The sequence below is a fragment of the Spodoptera frugiperda genome, chromosome 25 (genome assembly GCF_023101765.2).
Source record: "Spodoptera frugiperda isolate SF20-4 chromosome 25, AGI-APGP_CSIRO_Sfru_2.0, whole genome shotgun sequence".
Lineage (NCBI taxonomy): Eukaryota > Metazoa > Arthropoda > Insecta > Lepidoptera > Noctuidae > Spodoptera > Spodoptera frugiperda.
Genome location: NC_064236.1, coordinates 12714079 through 12735166, shown reverse-complemented (window position 1 = coordinate 12735166; position 21088 = coordinate 12714079). Strand labels below are relative to the sequence as shown.

Here is a 21088-nt window from a genome sequence, read left to right as displayed (position 1 = left end):
TGAATTGTCGTAGCCATCGGCATAGATAGTTCTTATTAAAAAACACAAGAGTTTTTAGTTAATAAATGATATGAACCATCCTTTCCATTACAACAATAAATGATAAATAATACGAACAAACGATCTGTTGATGTTTGTATGTAGAAAGGAAAAAGCTCTAAAAAAGTAGTGTAAACCTGTAAGGTAAGTTAATTACCACATCGAAAATTCTCAAGACAATATCTATTTGAACAAACTCAACTTTACATTGTAGTTTTATTCTATAATAATTTTATGAAGCATTTAAAAAAAAAAACAAAAATGTTTAAAATTACTGAAAAATACTTGACATGATTCTAGAACACAGTTTGAATCTAGGAATAAGGGTAAGTAACGTTTACGTGGAACTAATTTAATGGCTTCGCTATCTATTAAGCGAACACGATCCGCAGCGACGTAAACACCATAAAATATACATGGTAATTGACAACAAAGTTTAACAGTGTAATGAACGTTTTCACCTATGTCGAAATGTGTCGAAACCTACAAATGGCAAGTAATAATATGACTTTTCCGAGTTATATGTACTTTCTAACATTATTTAGACACCACTGAAAAACGTTGAAAGAAAACATCGCAAGGAAACCTGGGCTTATAATTTCTGATAATAAGTTTGAAATCGCCAATCGGCATTAAGCAAGCGTGATGATTAATGCTCAAACCTTCTCCGTGTGAAAAGAGGCCTTTGGTCAGCAGTAGCTAATTGGGTATAGGCTATTGATGTGATGTGTGTACGTTATCACATTTTTATGAATTTTAGTTAAATTTCTTAATATACTCACAATTATTTTCATACACGATCTATAGGAATATGAATATATAATTATGACGTCAAATGTACAAAATGTAAAAGACCATGTATTTATTTATGCATAACTAATTCATTAAAGGTAAGCACGCATCATCACACAGCTGCCAGGCACTAGAGTTACCAAGAGCTATTTTAAAACACATCAATAACCGTTTATAGCCGTAACAAATAGTGAAAACATCGGATTCAATAACCATTTGTTTTCGTTTTCTTTCTAGTAGGATGGCGCTCAGCTTAGTATGGGGAAATAAATGGATATTGCAACGGGTGACAATAACAAATATGGAACCCAGTTACTTACAGGTGACATTTTCAAGGAAATCTCATACCAATTTATGAGAGATAATATTAATAAGTCATTATTATAAGGGCCGGTTTATTCGTAAACATACAACACATATAACGCATTTCGTAGGAAAAAACAAAAAATGAATAATTTCAGTAAACACACACTTAAGACAGTTAATGTTTCTACATTTATTTTGACTGTATCGATAACTAACATAGGTATTAATTTTGCCTTTGAAGCATGTATTTTATTCCAATTCATCATTCATGAAAAAATTAAAATATTACTTTAATTTTTATATGGACGGCATCGACAACAGCGACATGAGGTATTAATTTTGCCTTTGAAGCATCTACTCCAACTTATCTATCATGGAAAATACCCATAAAACATTATATACTTCTTATTACAAATAATTATGTTCATAATTACCTTGAGGAAGCCAAGCAAGGTAAGCCAAAGGACTTTACTGATATATTTTGAAATTTCAATCGCAAAAGGAATACTTCAACTTACTTTAAAAGCTAATGAGTATCATTACTACATCTAAGTATTTCCAAGCAAATTACTATGATATGTTAATTTTAAACCAGCCTTGTATGTTATAAAATATTTTCCCTAAAGTACACTTACAAATCAAAAAGATACTATTATTGGTATAAATGACAGAAGTTTATATTGAGATAAATGATGTTATAATATGCATAATTATATATAAATATTATATTTCTGTATGTTCCATTTTCAGTTAAGTGACTGATTGGTCCAATACTGCACTGCAAGAAACCTTAATATGTACCATTTGGAAAAGTGTTGAGTTTTTAATACATTTTTAACCGAAGTACATAGGTGCTTATAACCATGTGTCTATACGCTCGCTTTACTGCAATAGCTGTATATACATAGGTACACTGCCACCTGTCTTATTAGAGTGAATAATCTTGAGTCACATGTATATAAATAATCATTAATGATATTAAATTTTGATATACGGCGGCCATGTTTTTATACCCTCGTTCACGTTCCCGTGGCCGTTTTAATTATGCTGGTATATGAAGAGATACTCATGTACGCAGTGCATGCAGGCCTCTCAGGTCACTTGTTCAAGTAGGAGCTTCAAAAATGAAACCTATGTTTGCTTTTTCCTACATAGCTCTGCAATATTGCTAATATTTTCCTTTTATCGTTGCCAATGTAACCAAAAAATGAATGTACTCTGAAGGCAATCATTTTCTTTTGATGCAGATGTGTATTGACCAGTTAAATTCAAAAAAGTTTTTATTATTATTTTATAAACACAGTTTTACCATTCATTATTTCAGGGTAGGTTTTGTTTTGTAGCATAATAAATGCGGACTTGGTAAAGAACAGTTGCAGCGATATTTACTGTCTATTTTTACAACAATTCATGATGTAATTGCCGTGAGACTGAACAACTGACAATGTTTGTTGTGTGCAATTTTGTATTATTATTGACAGGCATAAAATACAATAAATTTTATGCAGCAAATGGAACAGTTCCCAGCCGATATTACGATCCGTTATCAAAACATTCGTACTCGAGTCTTGAACCACTTGAATATAACGGAATGGCCATTAAAATTTCATCAAGATTCGTAATAATCTTCCTTACGTAGATAATTCAAATTTAGTATTTCTAAAAATGATTTTTTGCAAAAGAAGCTCATGATCATGTTAGCGCATCGTCTCTGTTACACAGAAATCATTTGCATAGTATGTAGTACATATGAAATCCGCCATCCATTTCAAAGACAGTACAGTAAAAACGAAGAAAAATAGCTGCAAAAAGTAAATTAGATTTAGTATTAGATGGGGGACGAGTATCAGCTCTACGAACTCGCGAAAGGAGATATTGAGGATTATAAAGGAAATTGGAAAAGACATGTAAGAAGACCTTTAAGAATTTATGCGGAATATCAAGTCTCTAACCTTTTTTGTCTAGGTATAATATTGTTTTATGATTCAGTTGCTGTTACACCTCTACATAAATCAAACAAAATTAAAGCAATTACATATTTTTTTCTAGTTTAGATGATAAATGGCTTTAATATGCCTTACATCGCGCTTGTTGTTCGCATTTAAGAGTTTGACAGAGGTGTTTTCGTTTTATAATTAGCTGCTTTCACCAGTTATGTTACTGTCTCCATACATTAGTTGGTGTATTACAATCGTAAGTCTATTATGAAGCTTGGGACACAAAGCTAAAGACCGTATAAATACAGATAAAAATTTGAGACTAATAGTTAACACAATGAGTCGCTACTCTGTCCGAGTATTCATAATAAATTGTTAATATGGCTAAATCTGTATTTGGAACTGTATTTGTGAAACGTGTCTTAATTTAAGCATGTCTGCTAAATAATTTAGAGCCCTAACTTGGTAAACCTAGTTATGACACTAAAACTGGGTTTAAAATATTGTTTTATTTAAGGCAGCGTAAGTGGGTTAGCTACAATATTTTCGGATTGGCAAGAGCGATGAGTGAATTAGTCCGAGCTGTGTTAAAAACATTAGTTGGGTTGGAAGCTAGCGCTGGCTAATTGGTTTTGATCCGATGGACTGCAACGAGCCAATGTTTAAGTAATAACGGAACCACCGTTCACGGAGGTCCCTTTTATTGCTTTTAAATATTAAAGCTGGAAATAGCTTATTCACATTTAACGTTTGCATCTAGAATTTGCAATACAGATTTTATTTTTCATCGTTTTTCCTGGCGTCGTTTACGCCACACTGAGCAATTTGAGTGGATCATTGCATCCTTATATTCAATACTTTTGATATTAGATATAGATCGGATTTATTGCAAAATCTATTTACAACTTCTCTTTTACATTTTTCGATTTGTGTGCTCTACTTATTAATTAAAAATAATTGATTTTCTATCAGAAGATTACATGCATTTCGAGTGTGCTAGTTTTTTTGTTATCTAATTTCTAGATTACAGCTAGTCATTTATTTTGGTTCCGTCAGTTAAAATAATTAAAAATGTCTTTGTTATACTGCATTAAGTTATGTTGTTTTATTTTGTTACAGCTCACTTAAATATTTAAACCTTAAAATTTATTTAAAAACGGGGAAGTCTCTTAATCTACTTAGAATTTTAAGTGAAGTTTTCGTATTTACCTCCCCCGGTTATCTGCGAGTCCAATTCGCATATGGCTGGTTTTTATTTCGATCTTCCGACTGAGATAAGACACCCTTCGTATCCTTCGTATCTGCTTAGCCACCCTGCACACTGCGAGGCCTCGTTCACTTCCATTAGCAATGTGTACACACCTCAAAGCTTTTACCTCGGCAATTAAATTTTGACGATAATAAAATTTACGTAGAAGACTTTATGTAGGTACGTCTACACTGCGTTGTCGAGAACTTGGTACACTTGGTTGTTTTAAAAAAACAACTTTATCTCAGTAGCCCGGATCAGATGAAGTATTATATGTTATATATTATATTATATGTGTTACCGGTGTCATATTATCAATATTTCAATAATACGTTTAAAATTTTATTGTATTCGGTGATAGGATCATTTCTATTGTATGGTACGAATAAAAGGTTAGAAGTAGATTTTAATAACCCTCAACGCTAGTTGTCCTCCGGCGGGGTTTGCAGAACAATAAAGAGGGGCGAGCTGCGTTATGAGGATTGACTGAAGCTCTGAAGCTACGGTTCGCTGCATGTTCGTGATTACGTACTATAAAGTTGTAGAAGTTGGCTAAGGTAGGATCGTGTAGAACATCGTAAGCAAAGTTTGATGAATGATACTAAAATAGATCTTACCAAATGTAGACCTTCATTCTTTCATTTCTTATCGAGGCACAATCATGTTTTTTGTATGAGCACCGGTTCAAGGTTAGCTATCAAATATATGACATAACAACATCCCACCCTTACATGATTACTAACAGATGTGCAAAAAAGCTTTGCGGCTGCGAACCAAGAAAAAAATGAAAGAAAATTAAATTGCTTTCATTAATAGCTTACGTCCATTATTGTACAAAAAACTTGATTTCAAGTTTAATTTATTTTCACTCTACTAAGAGTAAACAAATAAAAATATCGTAAAAATATAACTAACCATTTGTCAAGTAAGTACATAAAATAAGTAAGCTGATTTTGTTTTATGTTAAGATGTTTTATGTACAGAAACTACAGTACCCTAAAGCTAGGTTTATAGCAATCAATAAATATTATACTAATATAATCTTATCTAACTTGTTTACATGTTATAATTTTATCTAATCACTCTTATTTCGCGAGTGCTTTAGAGCTGCTAGCGATACTCACAATGCCGTTAGGTAATATGTTAGTCCGATGGATTCCCAGCGATTTGTACTTGCTACAACTTATCGCCAATATGGCCGCCTCAAAGCTCTGAAATATTTCATTTCAAAGCCTTTTGGCCATTTCTATTCACAGAAGGACGGCCGCATTCGGATTTAGATGAAAGAATCGATATGATACCAATGAGGCTGGTTGTGAAAGGCACGCAAAAAGAGCAAACGGGATTATTAACAAGCCTTTGACAACCTCGCTAGCAAAGATCGAATCGGTAGCATTTGAAAGCCGTGTGACCTGCTGCTCTTCACAGGACATAAAACTTATCTACTCGATCATTTCGATCTCTAAATATCATCAGACTAGAACACTATCTACCATGAAGAAGTTAAATAAAATAAAACAGTAACTTGTATTTTAAGTAGCGATAACGTTGACAACCACTTTAAACTTCGCCTGAAGCATGTGTCAAAGGAATAGGAAAATCTCATGTTAAGTTCTTTTCGCACAGATTATCTTTAGCAGTTCTCTCAGTTCTCGTCCGTCAAAAGGATCCAGATATGTAAATACAGTTGACGCTGTCTTCCAACCGTTATTCATACAAAGAAGCTTAAGTTTAGCCGAGAAAGAGGCAAGGACAAAGTTTTACCACTGTCATGGATAAAAAACTTCTCTCTGGATGCTTATACAACTGCTTTTATTTTATCTCTCAGTTTTCTTAAGAAAGTTGTTCGTATTACTGCTTGTAAAGTAGGCCATTGTCAACACGACACGCGCTCAACAATTTACAAACAAACACCTCTTTAACAAAAGCCTGTTACCAGAAAGTTAAGAAACGATAGGTAAGTACCGTAACTAAATTTTTAATCAATTATAATTTTAATTTGTTCTATACGTTAACATGATTTCAAGTAACTTTTGTTTTGAAAAGCAACAAATCGGTACCGTAATGTGTTGCGAAAAACATGTTACAGTAATTAACTGCAAAGGGGGATTTTTACACAAGAATCAAATTAGAAGCGGGTAACACAAGCAAAACATTAAACTTGGAACAGCGCTTTATACACGTAATGCCCTCTGGAAATTATTCTAAAGAGTATTATCACGAGCACGAAACGGCAGAAAATTTGCATTTAAAATAAAACATTTATCACAGCTACGTTTTAATTTCCGAATTAAATAAAATAAAAATCTTGTCTCATATTCATCTAATTTGGAAATGACCAGGGAGTGACCCATGTCAGGAAGTATTTGCATCGGATTATTTATCTGATATGGTTTATTGGGATAAACATTGACGTTGATAATATTGAAGAATTTCAAAACAAATGATATAAATTAAATAGAATAATGTATGAATAAATACATTGTTTTAATAATTATTCCACTATTTGAGGCAAAACATCCAGTAATATTGTATAAACAAACGAAAAATTACTTACTTTAAAAAATTCTGAAATTTTCCAAACACCACTATGGACTGGGCAGGTCTTGAACGAAAATCTTCTGCTTTATTTTAGGTGTAGCCATTTACGAGCCAACTTCAGAACAGGTCCAGGCTGAACCTTTATCTTTACTTCGTATTTAAATATATTTATATCCATTTCTAGAATACAACTTTCGATTAAGTGTAATTCGATTGTAAAAGTTACTATTACTTAGGTATTATTCCTGCACAGGGCCGCAGGTCGCAGGCCCCGTACCCTTAGTACGAGTTTGTTTTACGTTACACAAGTTCGAAACGGGAGCGCGTGCGGCGCTCTCATTGGTTGATTCATATGCACCAGCCAATCAGAGCGTTGAAGACACTCTCGATTGGTTTTCGTTCAACGTAAAGCAAACTCGTATTAGGGGTACTTATACTATATAAATATTTAAATAAAGATATTTGATCAAAAGAATCTGAATTGTGGAAGATATTAATTAAACAAATCTCTGTGTGTAAACAGACTCATGCTATTTTTTTTTCAAGTATTAAAACTAATTAGACTTAGTTCTGCTTATAAAGAATAACAATTCGTTGTACCTACTCCTTGTAATACGTACCTTGATATTTGACTATACAGTTTCACTACAACTTCATAGCAAAAACTGATATAAAGCTATATAAAGTGCATTGATCTCTAAATTTTATTATTAGAAAGCTTATTTAAGTGTTTTCCCTGGTCCAGGAATACGAAGCATACCTTATCCTCGCTAGGTTTATGACCTCGCCTGAAGAAACAAATAAAAGTGAACATAAGCCATCGTTATGGCGGTATAGAGGGTTGGACTCCGAATAAAACCGTTCATTTAAATTACTTTCCTTGAAAACTATTGACAATCCTTTCCTTTCATTTATGATAGTAACAAATTAATTTAAAGAAGTTGAGCAATGAGAAAAAAATGCTAGTTTTATTTTTACATAATTAATTTATGGCTAAATTCTTTATTCAGATTATGAAAAACAGGACCGTAGAGGAGCTTTATTCAATATTTATTTGTAAATACTAAATAATTCCTCTAATGTACATATCTAAAATTATATATATATATATTATTTTTTTTTAGTTTCTTCTCTCACGTTGGGCAAGGCGAGAGGGAGTATCAGACTCTTACTGACTAAAAACCATACTGTTCCTACTCCTGCTATTTGGGCCGGAGCCCCGGTAGCCCACTAGGAAGTGCGCAGCTCCGGGAAAATTATAATCCTGGTTTCACTTCTCAGATTGAGAAATAAAAAAGGAATAAAATATCCGAAAATACCTATTTAATTATACGTTTTCAAAAGAATCTGTTAAGGTACCGTACATATTTATGGCAGCTACAGCTTTAAAAGGTCTACCAAAGAGGTAGGGTACGGTGTTATGTCTGTATAAAATCCTTTAATGCGTGTTTTTAAAGGAAATGTTGTTTAGTAGCTGTGGTGAATAAATCCCTCCATATTATGAAAATGGTATGTTCCGTAATGACATAATGTTATTTGTGTAATGTATACAAGAACAGGTATGATGACGGGTACGAAAATTAAAAATCTATTTAGTCCGACAGTATAGTATAAAAAAATATTAGACGCGTATATTTTCCATATTCTCGTATAAGATAACATTACTTAGATAGAACTTAGATTAAAGTTTAGAAGTGCGAGCAAATGCGTCATTTCTACGTATCAAGCTTACCTAGAAGTGACGTCACGCGATATTTAAAATCAATATAATTATCTACAAAAGTATTTGTTTTCGTACGAAAATAAAAAATACGTGTCTAATGTTTTAAAATGATCTACGAGACGGATATTAAAATAAAAATGAGTCATCTCATCATTTTTTCTTATTTTTTTAAATTTCATTTAAAATTATTTCTTTAATTTTTACAATAATATAATGGCATTTTGGCGTTTCATCTTAACATAATATTTAAAACAACGATACTTACATTACACATTGTGTTTAAAAAATAATTAACTATATAATCAGTTATATAGTTTATTTACAATCCTTACTAATATTATAAATACGAAAGTAACTCTTTCTGTCTGTCTGTTACGCTTTCACGCCTTTGAACCAGTGAACCGATTTTGATGAAATTTAAGGAGCATAAAATTTGGTACACTTATAGTTTATGTGTAGGAGAAGTGGAGAACGCTAATATTTAAAAAAAATCATGCTTATAAAGTACATTATATCAATAAATAAAACATTACATACACTACCATGCATAGTATCAGATCATATTTGACAAAACGTCAAAATCGACAGACATTGATATTCTCACGTCTCATATGAATAGAGTTTTCCTGTTCATGATGCGCCGGAATATATTAATTTGAATTTTACAAAACTAATAGCAATTCGTTAAATATAAATTATCCTTGAATGTATGTTAAGTGGTATTGTAAATTAAATCGCATATGGTCGAATTTCGACCACTAGGCGACCACTAGGTTCATTAATTATACACAAACTGCCACACAGAGTTGTGTCATATTGGATCATTTATCCTTTCAATATGTACCCAGCACGATGACAGAGTAATATCTCAATATTTGGAAGTCAGGACATCGTCGTTAAGCCTTTAATCTAGGCGAACCGGTACCGTTACGCCTCGGGCGAATTGGCAACCTTTGCATTCGATATCGTTTTCAGAGGCCAATCGTAGTCAGGAAATATCCCAATCACTACTTTGTAGACTGTTTTCAACCTTTTATGAGGTGCGCAAAAATGTTTGAATAGAAACATACATGTACATGCACCTTTATGCTTCGATATAAAATGAGTATAACAAGTACCTAAGAAAGGTTACCGGGGCTCCGGCTCAAAGCAGGAGAAGGAATGGGGTGGTTTTTAGTCAGTAAGAGTCTTACACTCTCTCCCGCGTCACCCAAGGCGGGACAAGTCATGGATAATTGTCCACCCTCAAAAAAAAAGTACCTAAGAAATCTAGTTATGTGAGCATCTGCTTCGTGAAAGAGTGCGGTCACAGTATAGGCAACAAGATTGAATAGTTTTTCAATTTAATTCTTCCTTGTGAATGGACTGCGCCAACTGTTGCACGCGCTCGTACCAATAATTGTTCATAACTTTTGTTTGCTGTGCCGTTTATGGCTTTATGTTAAGTAGATATATATATATCTGTGAAAGTGTTCCATAAAATATAACAGCAACCCTCAAAATAAAACAATCTAAATGAAAACGAAAATATCCAACTTAGATACTGAAATAATATTTTACTGTCATTACACGACCGCTGTAACTACATTATCTAACTTGAAAACGGGGTAGAATGACGGAGCCCAATTTATTTGAATACCCAAATATATGTACAAAGATCCACTCGTATATTTATAGCTATGTGGATACACTCTTGCAGCTGACAAATGATATAATATCTATTTGGATGGATACGAATTTTGCCTCGGGCTCGACGTTCGCGCCCAATCAGACGAAACGAGAAAATCTCAAAATCGTTGAGAATTTCTTAAATGTCATGTTACCTTAAGTAAAAGTAAGTTTAAGATTCTTATTCATCTTTTCATGCTAAGTAACTAGATTTCATAACGATGCACGACCACACGCATTGAATTTCTAGAACAGTCTATCGTAAACTTGCTAATAATGTTTGTTGTTGTGTAAAAATAATGTCAACAAACTTGTATGAATTAATTGTTGTGAAAGCTGGATGAGGTTAATTTTCCGGTTATAGACACTTACAATATGTGTATGAAATAAATAAACCATTAACTTCATGCACAGTAAGTTTATACTACACTTTGATAGCTGTTATACATAGTTTTCTTTCCTTACACCTTTGAGACATAACTGGCTGTGTAGTTATTAATGCATATTCCACCAGCTAAGTATGTCACCACATACTACTTCAGGATAGAATCTTGTTAGCATATTTTATTATTCTATTTATTTTATTACCACATATTGCAGAAGAACCTAATGTAATGACAATTTTAATACATGTTACCTTAATATGTTGGATCACTGTCTGCTTTTCCTAAAAGCTGTTTACTAAGGTGTTTAATTACACATGTAAGTTACTACAGGGATTAAAGATGCCTAGGGGCACATAAAACCAAAAATGGAACGGAGGGTGTATCCATTCAACAACTCGAATTAAAAACAGTGATCGATACGCTTTCGGTTGCGTATTCACATACGAAAGCGCGTAGTAAATGAAAATGTCGTATGTAACATGAAAGGCTCTTAATGGTTTAGAAATAAATATACATTACACAATTTGTTTGTGAATAAATAATGGAGACAAAGAGATTTTGTTACGTTTTGTTCTTAGACTGCGAATGAGTTTGTTCGAGTATGTGATACTACGTAGTCCGCTGAAGATATTTTAATTGTTGCCTTAGGACATTGCTTTACTAAGTTTTAACATTTGTGGTGTCGTTCGCCACTGGTTATGTTACCTTTTTTTTTTTAAATAAAACGTTGCCCCACATTAGGATTTTCTCCATGTCGTGAGTGCGTTTACAAACATACAAGTTCACATGCACATGACACCCAGACCCGAAACAACAATTTGTTGATCACACAAAGAGTTGCTCCGTGCGGGAATCGAACCCGTTACCAGTTGCGCGGCAGCCAGTTGCCCAGCCACCGCACCAACCGTGCCGTCAATAAAGCATTGAATACCGATTTTATAGTTAGTTAGTTTTGAATACCCTTAAAAGAGTATTATAAAGATTATTAGAAACTAGTGGTATGCATCATATTAAAAAGAAAACTCTACAAGAAGTTAAGTAATATTCTATAGAAAATAACTTATAGGTATCGCTGCTGGTCATGCCCGAGTCTGACAGACTCCAGTCTGTAAAATGTTTTTGCAGGCCCGTCATTGTTTTCATGTTCACGTTCAGATGAACATTGATAAAAGCTTCAATGGCGGATTAAAACAACGCAGACAGCCGATGGTTTCTGCATTAGCTCAACTTTTTTTATTTAGCACTCTGTTTTAAACCGAAATTCACAACCATTTTTGATAAAATGTAATGTAAAATTCATACACGTATTATAACAGTGATTGATATTTATGTTTCGACGGCTACTATATTTTATTAAAAAAAATATATAAAATATAGTGTATGCATACAAAAACTAGGATTAAAGTATTATTGTCATTTTTTACGCCTGCACAAAAATCGGAGTAGGTTAAAAAAAATCAATCAATAAATGGATTGAATTGAATTGGAAATCTCGATAACCACGTCATACTCATAATCCCTCAAAATAAAGTTTTTATTGAATAGCTACTTACGGTCTGCAGGTAGAACAAGTAGAGCAGGTTGATGATCTCCACAAGAGTCTCCATTCCCATGGCCACCACCCATGGGAGCAGCAAATATTTGATGTCCTAAAGAAAAAGAAATATTAATTTATTAATTATTACACTACGTCGAGCAACTTAATAAAAGTTCATAAGAATATTTTTTTTCTTTTATTTCATACTTTACTTCACTTCGTAGTGCTCTCACTACAAAATTGGTTGCAAAATTCTTTGGGAATGTTTGAAATTCTCATTATAATATGAAATAAGGATCCTTAGAGAAATTCTGATGTTATATTTCAATATATTCTAATAATTCAAATCTACTAGAAATAAATGCCTTCCAAAAATGTTAGATGCCAACGTCAATCAAAATACTATTTTCTTATATTCAAGTAACCTTTTAGACCTTGTGACTCATAATTAAACATTTCGTATAAATCAAAATGAAGAATACTAAAGCAACTTTTACATAAGCAATTAGTTTGGGCTCCTCTCTTGACGTCATTGTGAAAATATTTTACAATAACAAAGGTCGTAATTAGTAGAAAGACAGCAACATTTCCAGCCATACTATTCTTATTTAATTCTACCAAAAATGGTAACAACTTGTACATTTGTTTCTTAAGAAGAAAATTTGCTCAATTTTCGAATGGTTATTTTTATTAAATTCTTTCGAAATGTTTTAATTATAGGGCTTTTTGGGAAAATCATCTAATGACTTCTCTCGCCAGGGCGAGGCGAGACTGAGTGTCTTACTGACTAAAAACCACCCCGTTCCTACTCCTTCTTTCGAGCTGATAAAGAGTATAAAACTATGTATTTATGTCCGTTGCTTGTAGTAAACTATTATTGAAATAACCACTATTGGTATTTTAGTTGTTAGCAACAGTAAACTAGGTAAGCCAAGTTGGTTATTTACTTTCTAATTGATGAGCGCACTTCGAAAGCCAACAAAAGCTGTATCAATAAACATAGTAGAATATTCGAACCAGTGCAGCCTCAGTTTTGGCTAAATTTCAAGTTAATATCTTATATTTATTTAGGAACCAGTAGCGGTATACCGCTCGGACTGACCACTGTAAAGGTCAAGTTATATTAGTCATAGGTACATCTGTAGACAAGTGATTTAACATTTTAAGGTTCCCTCAATTCAACTGGACACGCAAAGGTCTCTGTTGTGTACCTGTGGTAGATAGAAAACTAGAAGTTCAATATAATAGTTTGTTTCACTACGAATCTTATTCAATGTAGTACCTTTTAATAGAAAAGACGAAGAATCTATTTAAAATAAAAGTATTGACAAATATTTGAAAGCCACATATGAATAGGTAAAATTGAAAGCATAATGGTACAGGCGGGTACGTATATATGTATGCACCTGTTTATTATCCTCCGAGACATTTAACAGACACGTTTCATCCATTTTATTTGGTGTTCAGGTTACTTTACGCTGAGTAAAAACAAGTACGTATGACGTACGAAGACAAATTTCCCAAGTCATAAATCAAATGTTAACTTTTTGATGAATATTCCCCCCTCTTCCATATTTAGGTTAAGTCTATAAACGAAAAGTTTCAATGCTTTCAACCAATTTCGTCTTTGTCGTTCTAGCGAGGTTCTGGTAAAAAGACATGAATTTTTAAGTACCCTATGAACTTCGATGTTTTTTCAAATAGATGGTGATGACCTCAATGTAGAAAGGGTATGAGAGGCTTCTGAAGAAATCAGTAATTTTTAGTTTTTGTTTTCGTAAGAAAAACATCTTACATACAGTCGCTGAACAATACATCACTCAAATACGAGGATTTTACAAAAACGGTATTATTTAAGTACTCGTATAAGCCTCGTAATAAAAATGCATGTACATTGAACATTAAAAAAATCATTTCAAGTCACCCCCTACACCCTATACCCATTTAATGTGTAAACATAATTACAAGTTAGTCAAACTCGCGTTAGTGTGCAAGTGACGTCATGTTACCTTACTGCAACGGCAATTCATAATCGACCTGTCAATTCATTGTGCATCGCCGTAAAGGATATAATTTCAAAACAATTAATTAAAATATTGTATGGAAAACTTTAAGAAGCGATTTAAAACGCAGTTTTTATTATTTATAATATAGTCAAATTGCACACTTTTTTTAAGGGTGGAAAATCATCCAATGCCTTCTTCCGCCTTGGGCGAGGCGAGAAGAAGTGTGACTCTTACTGACTAAAAACCACCCCGTTCCCTCTCCTGCGTTTCCAGCCGGAGCCCCTGTAAACCCGCTAGGTAGTCCGCAGCTCCGGAATTGCACACTAGCCTTTTATATAAGGCACAGAAAGCAACACTAGTGTCAAAACGTTTACGTGTCACATGTACGAATGTCAATTCCGGCAGGCTTTAATTAAATGTGTTTCGACTTGAAATCGAACCAAAAAGCCTGCATTCGGTGTTTCGACACACAAGTCCGTTACGTCATGTCAAGTTACGTCCACTGATTTGCGAGTTACCGTTGACGTGACTGACTCGTTTGTGCATAAACTCCTTCACGTGTGCAAAGTAATTTAAATCTCAATACTAAAAGCTTTACTAGGTTAGTGAGTGATTCCTTTATAACCGAAACATCTTATATTTTATATAGGTTTATATATCTATTAAATATTACGTTTTCGTCTGCTTCTTTGTCCATTATGTAATTCAAAAGGTATTTCATAAATTGGACATGTTTTTGTAGGAATATCGGGATAAAAAGTAATGTATGCTCTTAAAATAGTAAATTCTGTAATACTAAGTAAGTTATGTATTTCAAAGCCTTCTTAAAGCAAACAAACAATCAAATCTTCCCCCTTTATAATAGTAATAATATGGAAAAAACCATGACGACGACGTTACGTTGATATATCAAAGTGAGTAGAAGTGTAAACTAATTAGCTTTTACGAATAATTTAAACTTGAAGAAATACTGTCTTTCGTCGTATTATAACTATGTAATTAGATTCACTCAATCAAAATATAAGCTCTAGACTTTATAATAGGAGGTAGTGACTTAAAGAGACCTGATATTCCACTTGATGGCACCAGGTATCAAAGCTTATAATTAAGCACGTAAAGTTAACTACTCAAACTGGATACATCAGTAGTACCTTCAGGTATTTCATATAAAAACTTATTTGGCACGGTACACAAGTCAACTGAGAACGTATAATAAAACCTCCATCTTGACAAGCAGACTTTTCAATCTTATTAAAATAAATAAGTGTTGTTGAGAGATTGGAGGTTTTACTAAGATCAACTTATGCTTCCATCTTTGCTCGAAGAACCATAATTTAAAATAAATACGTTTCTCATAAGTCATGCTCCGAAGAAAAAGTTTTCTGTCGTCAGATTACAATTTATTTCATTCCATTCCGTTTTATATTTCCAATTGATATTTCTGTGATAACCTGGTTAGTAAAACCGATTTAACTTGTTAAGACATTAGGTAATTTTGTCAGTGTACCTAATATTTTATGGTTTTTGTATACTTAAACTCTTACTAAAAAACTTACATGTCCATAAGTACTTTATAATAAGTTCTTAAATTAATATTACTTACAATATGCAAGGAGCCCTATATATATTTATTTCAATACTTTAATTGCACTCCTAAGTAAGGTAAGTAGGCAAAAGCTTTACATTTAATTTAATTTAAGCTACCTGCTGTCTTTATATCATGTCTCATTAAAAAAAGAAGATATTTCTGGAATATTAGATACTTAGGAGAAAATACAAGGTGTCTCAAAAGAAAGTTCACATTTAAATCTTTTTTTAAAAGAAAAGTCTTAGCTTTATTGATTTTTTTGTATTGTATATTGAAGTACACTGTTTGGGAATTTATTTTTTAAAAATAACATCGTCCAAATGTAGTCGGGCACTAAAATTGCCTATGACAGCTCGGCAGGTAGTCTCCGTGATGGCTGCCATTTCATGACGGATATTTTCTTTTAATTGTGCCAGGGAAGTCGGTTTATTAGCGTAAACTTTTGATTTGACATTTAGGCGTTAAATCGGGACTCCGTGGAGGCCTATTTGTGTCACCTCGCCTGGAGATTAATTTGTTCGGAAAAAATTCTCGAACACGAGGCAGAGATCTGTTGGACGTGTGTGAAGTTGCTTCATCCTGCTGGAACCATGTTCTTTGGTTGTAACCAGGAAAGTAGTTGGGATACGAAAAGTCTTCTCCACATAACGCTCTGAATTCACTGTGAATCTTCAAGCCGTAACACTGTCCACGTTTTCGGCTGTTCTTGATGTTCTTGGCCGCCCAGATTTTGGTTTCTCCAGAGTTGACCCAGTCTCTTCAAACTTCTTAACCCATTTTGCAATGAGTCGAGTGCTAGGCGCATCATTTAAGTGAGAATACTGCAGAATTTTCTACGCGCTACAGTCGCCGAATTACCGTTTTTGTAAAACGCACGTACGCACAACGCACGGTCCGCACCAGAGAAACGCTCCATAGCGACTAAATTCCCAAGACCCAGACTACAGACTGACATACCCCCCGCGCCCCTCAGAATAGTTGCTTTCGCGTAATAAAATAAGCAAATGTGACTTGGAGCGGTGTGATAAATTTTAATTCAATGTCCTATCAGGAAACTCTATCACCTATTATTAGGTGCCATTGTTCTTCTGCATGGCAGTTTTAAAACTGCGGATTTACGAGCAAGATGGCGGCGGACGGAACAATAAAAAATTCAACTGTCGTGGCACATGGCTGTCTAGTCTATGCCACAGCGTGACAGACTGTCTACTTATTTCCGTACTTTCATATTACTTTTGCATTCATTTTCTCAGTAAGGAACGGAGATTTTCCTCTTCCTGCGTATCGTTATTTTACATATAGATGTTGTCGTTTGTTTTTCATTAAAGGTTCGTATGCTGCAAGGATGTATAAGCGGTTAGACTTATTTGACAATGAAACCTACATAATTATCAGTAGATTTTTTTCTATGACAACCATTTACCATGGATATTTAATAACGCTGTGACTTTCTAAGTTATCACAAAATGTATATGGAAAATGTCGTAGCCGGGATTAACCCATGATTCTTTACGATTTGGTAATACGAGCAAAGCTGTGCTCTCAACGACCGACTATATTCACTGCAAACACTCTGGATTATGTATTCATAGAAGCGAAAAGAGAGTCGAACTCAAAACCCCGTGTGTTTTTCAATTCATTTTCGAGACACCACTCGAATATTACAGTATGCTACAGCCATTACAAGCGGACAGAATAATCTAATATTAACGAGTTAGCCAAAGTAAACCTTCTATAACCGTACTAAGGACTGGATATTAATAAACAATTACTCGAGTTCTACGGTATTTTAATTAAATTTCGTGAGATTTGTCTTTGTAATCATTGTTTCTAGTGCTCTATTGGCGGCTGTGTCTTCTTTACACTTTACCTAAGTATACACATAGAGTGCCCGTTTAAACCAAATGTTTTTCTACAAAATGTGCTTAATTTAATCAAATTCAATAATATGTTCGCTATGTGATGTGAAGTGGGTATATATTATGCAGATGTTGTAACAAGCGTTCGTCAACATTTTATATCAACACTTAGTAATGGCTCACTAATCTTTATGAGTTACGTTATCAGAAATATGGTAGTTCTTTGTGGTTAAATATATGAAGAGCTACAATAAATGTTATACATAATTACAAACATTATTAAAGAAAGTGGGTGTATAACTATTTGTTTCCTTTATATTATTTGTATCCTTAAATATTTTATTTAAACTACAATTATTACATATACGTTCTATAGAATAATACCAGAGACATATCTTTTTTTTCCTACTTTAACTCCTTTTTTCGTGTCGGGGGTGCGTTTACAGACATAGAAATTCTCATAGTTATATCAAATCCAGATTTTTTTTTCGTCAAACAAAAAGTTACTTAACAGTCAACACACACAAAGATTTTTAAAATACCGTAGTTGTTTATTGTTTTGAATCACTCTGATATACATCGTAAATGTCTCTGGTAACACGTAGAATGTTTCCCAAGTAGGGTGGCCCAATACTTTTACCCCTCTAATGGGGTGTGTAACCAACACGTTACCCAGTACTATATCCTTTTTAAAAGTTATAGGCCTTTGTCAGGCGAGCATCAAACAACAATACTTTGCTTTAGAACATTACATTCATAGTTTTGTTCATATTTTTGAGAGAATGTGAAATATTTGTTGTGTAAATGGGTGTCATGCCTTGCTTGCAGTAATGTTTAAAGAACAGTGTGCATAAAAAATGCAGTTTTCTGTACGTTTTTATCAACAATCATTGGTTTTCCCAACTTTTGTCAACGTTTTAGGAGAAGAAAGTGAACTTAATCACTTATAGGTTTATTTTTGGGTGAGAGCACAATTTATCTCGCGATTGCCTATGGGATTTATTATGGACAACAATATAAAGCATTCTAATAATAAAAATGACTACCTACCAAATAAGAGTTTTGTAGACAATAAGTTTGATTACCTGAAATCGTGATATTAATGCAGTTCACTTCAGTGTTAGAAACTTTTATATTTAATGAAATTTAACTATAATTTTCTCAACAATTATGTAGGAAACGAAATGGATAATATCCATTTCGTTTATAAAGGTCCATATTATGGACCTTTATATATTTTCCAAATTAAAATTTATCATTAACTAAGTGCTTATTAAAAATCTGCCAGTGATTTACTTGTCTCCGTCATTTAGCAAGTTAAACGTTAAAAATTTGGTCCTGGTTTTCAAACAAACATCTATGGTCATTAGTAGCCAAAATTCCAAAAATCAGGACGGGTCTAACAAAGAATTTGGCCCGACCTTTCTCAGGCCAGGGAGAGATGAGAGATGGCAGTTGTTCCATGTAAAATACTTTATCCGATCCTAATCAAAAAAGGCGGCGTGCGGTACCTTGTTTCTGTTTTGTTACTAGCACAAAGCTTGCAAATTATTACCCCAATATACTCGTGGGCAGGTAAAGTACCAAAATTTTTAATGATCAGGCTTTATTCTCAGAATATTGCCGAAGTCTTTGTACTTACTTTAACTTTATCATGATTTCCATAGTTTAATATTTTGTAATTGAACTTCTTATTATTCTAACTTCTTATATTTACAAGTTATTTTAGGGTATCTATCTAAATACCATACAGGCGAGAGTATGCGTTAGCGTAGTGTTCCACGCGCGCCACTTGAGGAAGGGACGCAGCCTCCCAGGGCTGCTAACGTGGCGGGTGATCTGCCGCAAACATAAGGGTACGTCGAAGCCTGCCGGGTGTGGTGACTCCGTAAGGGGAACCCGGGTCATGGTCACAGGCAGTGGAGGAACGCCGCGGTGGTTACAGCCGGTAAATGTCCGGCACGCCCCCCCCCCGTCGTCCCCCGACGCGGGAAGTTAATATCAACTAGCTTTGTGTGATCTACAATTTTCTTTTGCTGTTTATGGCCATTCACCTTCAACAAAGTTATATACATTATAAAAACTTGGTAATAATAATGTAAAAGTTTATCAACATTGAAAATGGTTAAAACTAGTTTTTTCCATGAAAACATTGTATTTTTTTCTAACAAACAACCACTAACTTGTTGAGCAATCTCAGCGTACAAGCAAACGTGTTCGTTCACACTACATCCACATTAGCTTCGAGACTAGCAAACGACATAATGCCAACCAAGTTTACACTACGAAAGCTGCCCATAAATCATACCACACGTACAATGCTGCAACGCTTGAATCTTACACGAGTTTTGTACTAAAATGTGCTCTATATTATACGTATACTACATTATCATTCCACCACAAATCACAGTTTAACTTCATACGTCGAATGGACCAAATATTGTAATAAACGACGTAAAAATTCCGACAGCACTGAGTGATTTATGTACCTATGTATGTTTACCGCGAGGTGAATATTTTCTGTCCAATTTAATGAACATAGTCCCGAAACCGTGAACAAAATCTCGTGATCTTTTTATTGTTAGATTTATCGCAGGCGTGAGTCCACCCTCAAAATGGCAGCGCTGTCCCTTGCGAATAACACGTGAATAACGTGATATAATATTAAGGAGCTCGCGAGGAACTACCAACTACCTGAAAAAAATAGTTCCAACGACATTTGTATCTCTTTAGAAGTATATTTGGTTTGTTGAATTTTGCTTGTTTTAGCAAAATTATACTATGTCTAATTATACTAAGGTTTATGTATGTGGTAACCTAAGAATTTAAGGATGTTGCGTGCACAAAGGTGCATTTCTATATTCTTCAATATTTGTATGGTCCTATAAAGTCATAAAGCTATCATTAATATCAGGTAGACCTAATTGCTGCACAAAATTGACAGCATGTTGTAGTTCCGTGTAACTGAATTGACACGGTCGCAGTCATGCGAGTAACAGCGCAGGAGGGATAGTGGTGATTACAAAATGATATTGCCCATTAGTTAACGCATACGGCAGCCCCTCGCTGTCACAATAATAAATAAATTATTAGAATTATTGCAGTCAATGGGTGGTTTGTACACATTGCGGTTTTTAACCTTTGTTATAACTATTTGATTTAACGATGCGTGACCGTTTAACTACATTTAAATAGCACGGTACACTATTGTTTCACACGCTTTGATACAATGAAGTAATTGTTAATTTAGAGCTTAGGTACGATTTTAGTGACATCAGTATTTGTCAGAACCACAAAACAATACCTACATATAAATTCTGTTATAATTTGAAGTTCTTGTGTATAAATAATAAGCTATTCTATGCCAACCAAAGACTGACACAACAGCGAATCATTTATTCATGTTTCCTCCAAGGGCAGTACTAAAGTGCCGGCCACAAACATCCTTTAACACTAG

General features: G+C 33.9%; 1 protein-coding gene across 11 annotated transcripts in view; it reads right to left on the bottom strand.

The window, feature by feature from the left end:
* LOC118264268 (uncharacterized) overlaps positions 1–21088 on the bottom strand; it is a 151601-nt gene that overhangs the window by 75231 nt on the left and 55282 nt on the right. For all 11 annotated transcript variants that reach the window (XM_035576740.2, XM_035576754.2, XM_050704154.1 and 8 more), the window contains exon 5: positions 12195–12290. In XM_035576740.2, coding sequence (XP_035432633.2) covers positions 12195–12290 — 96 coding nt within the window. The remainder of the gene's footprint in view (positions 1–12194; positions 12291–21088) is intronic.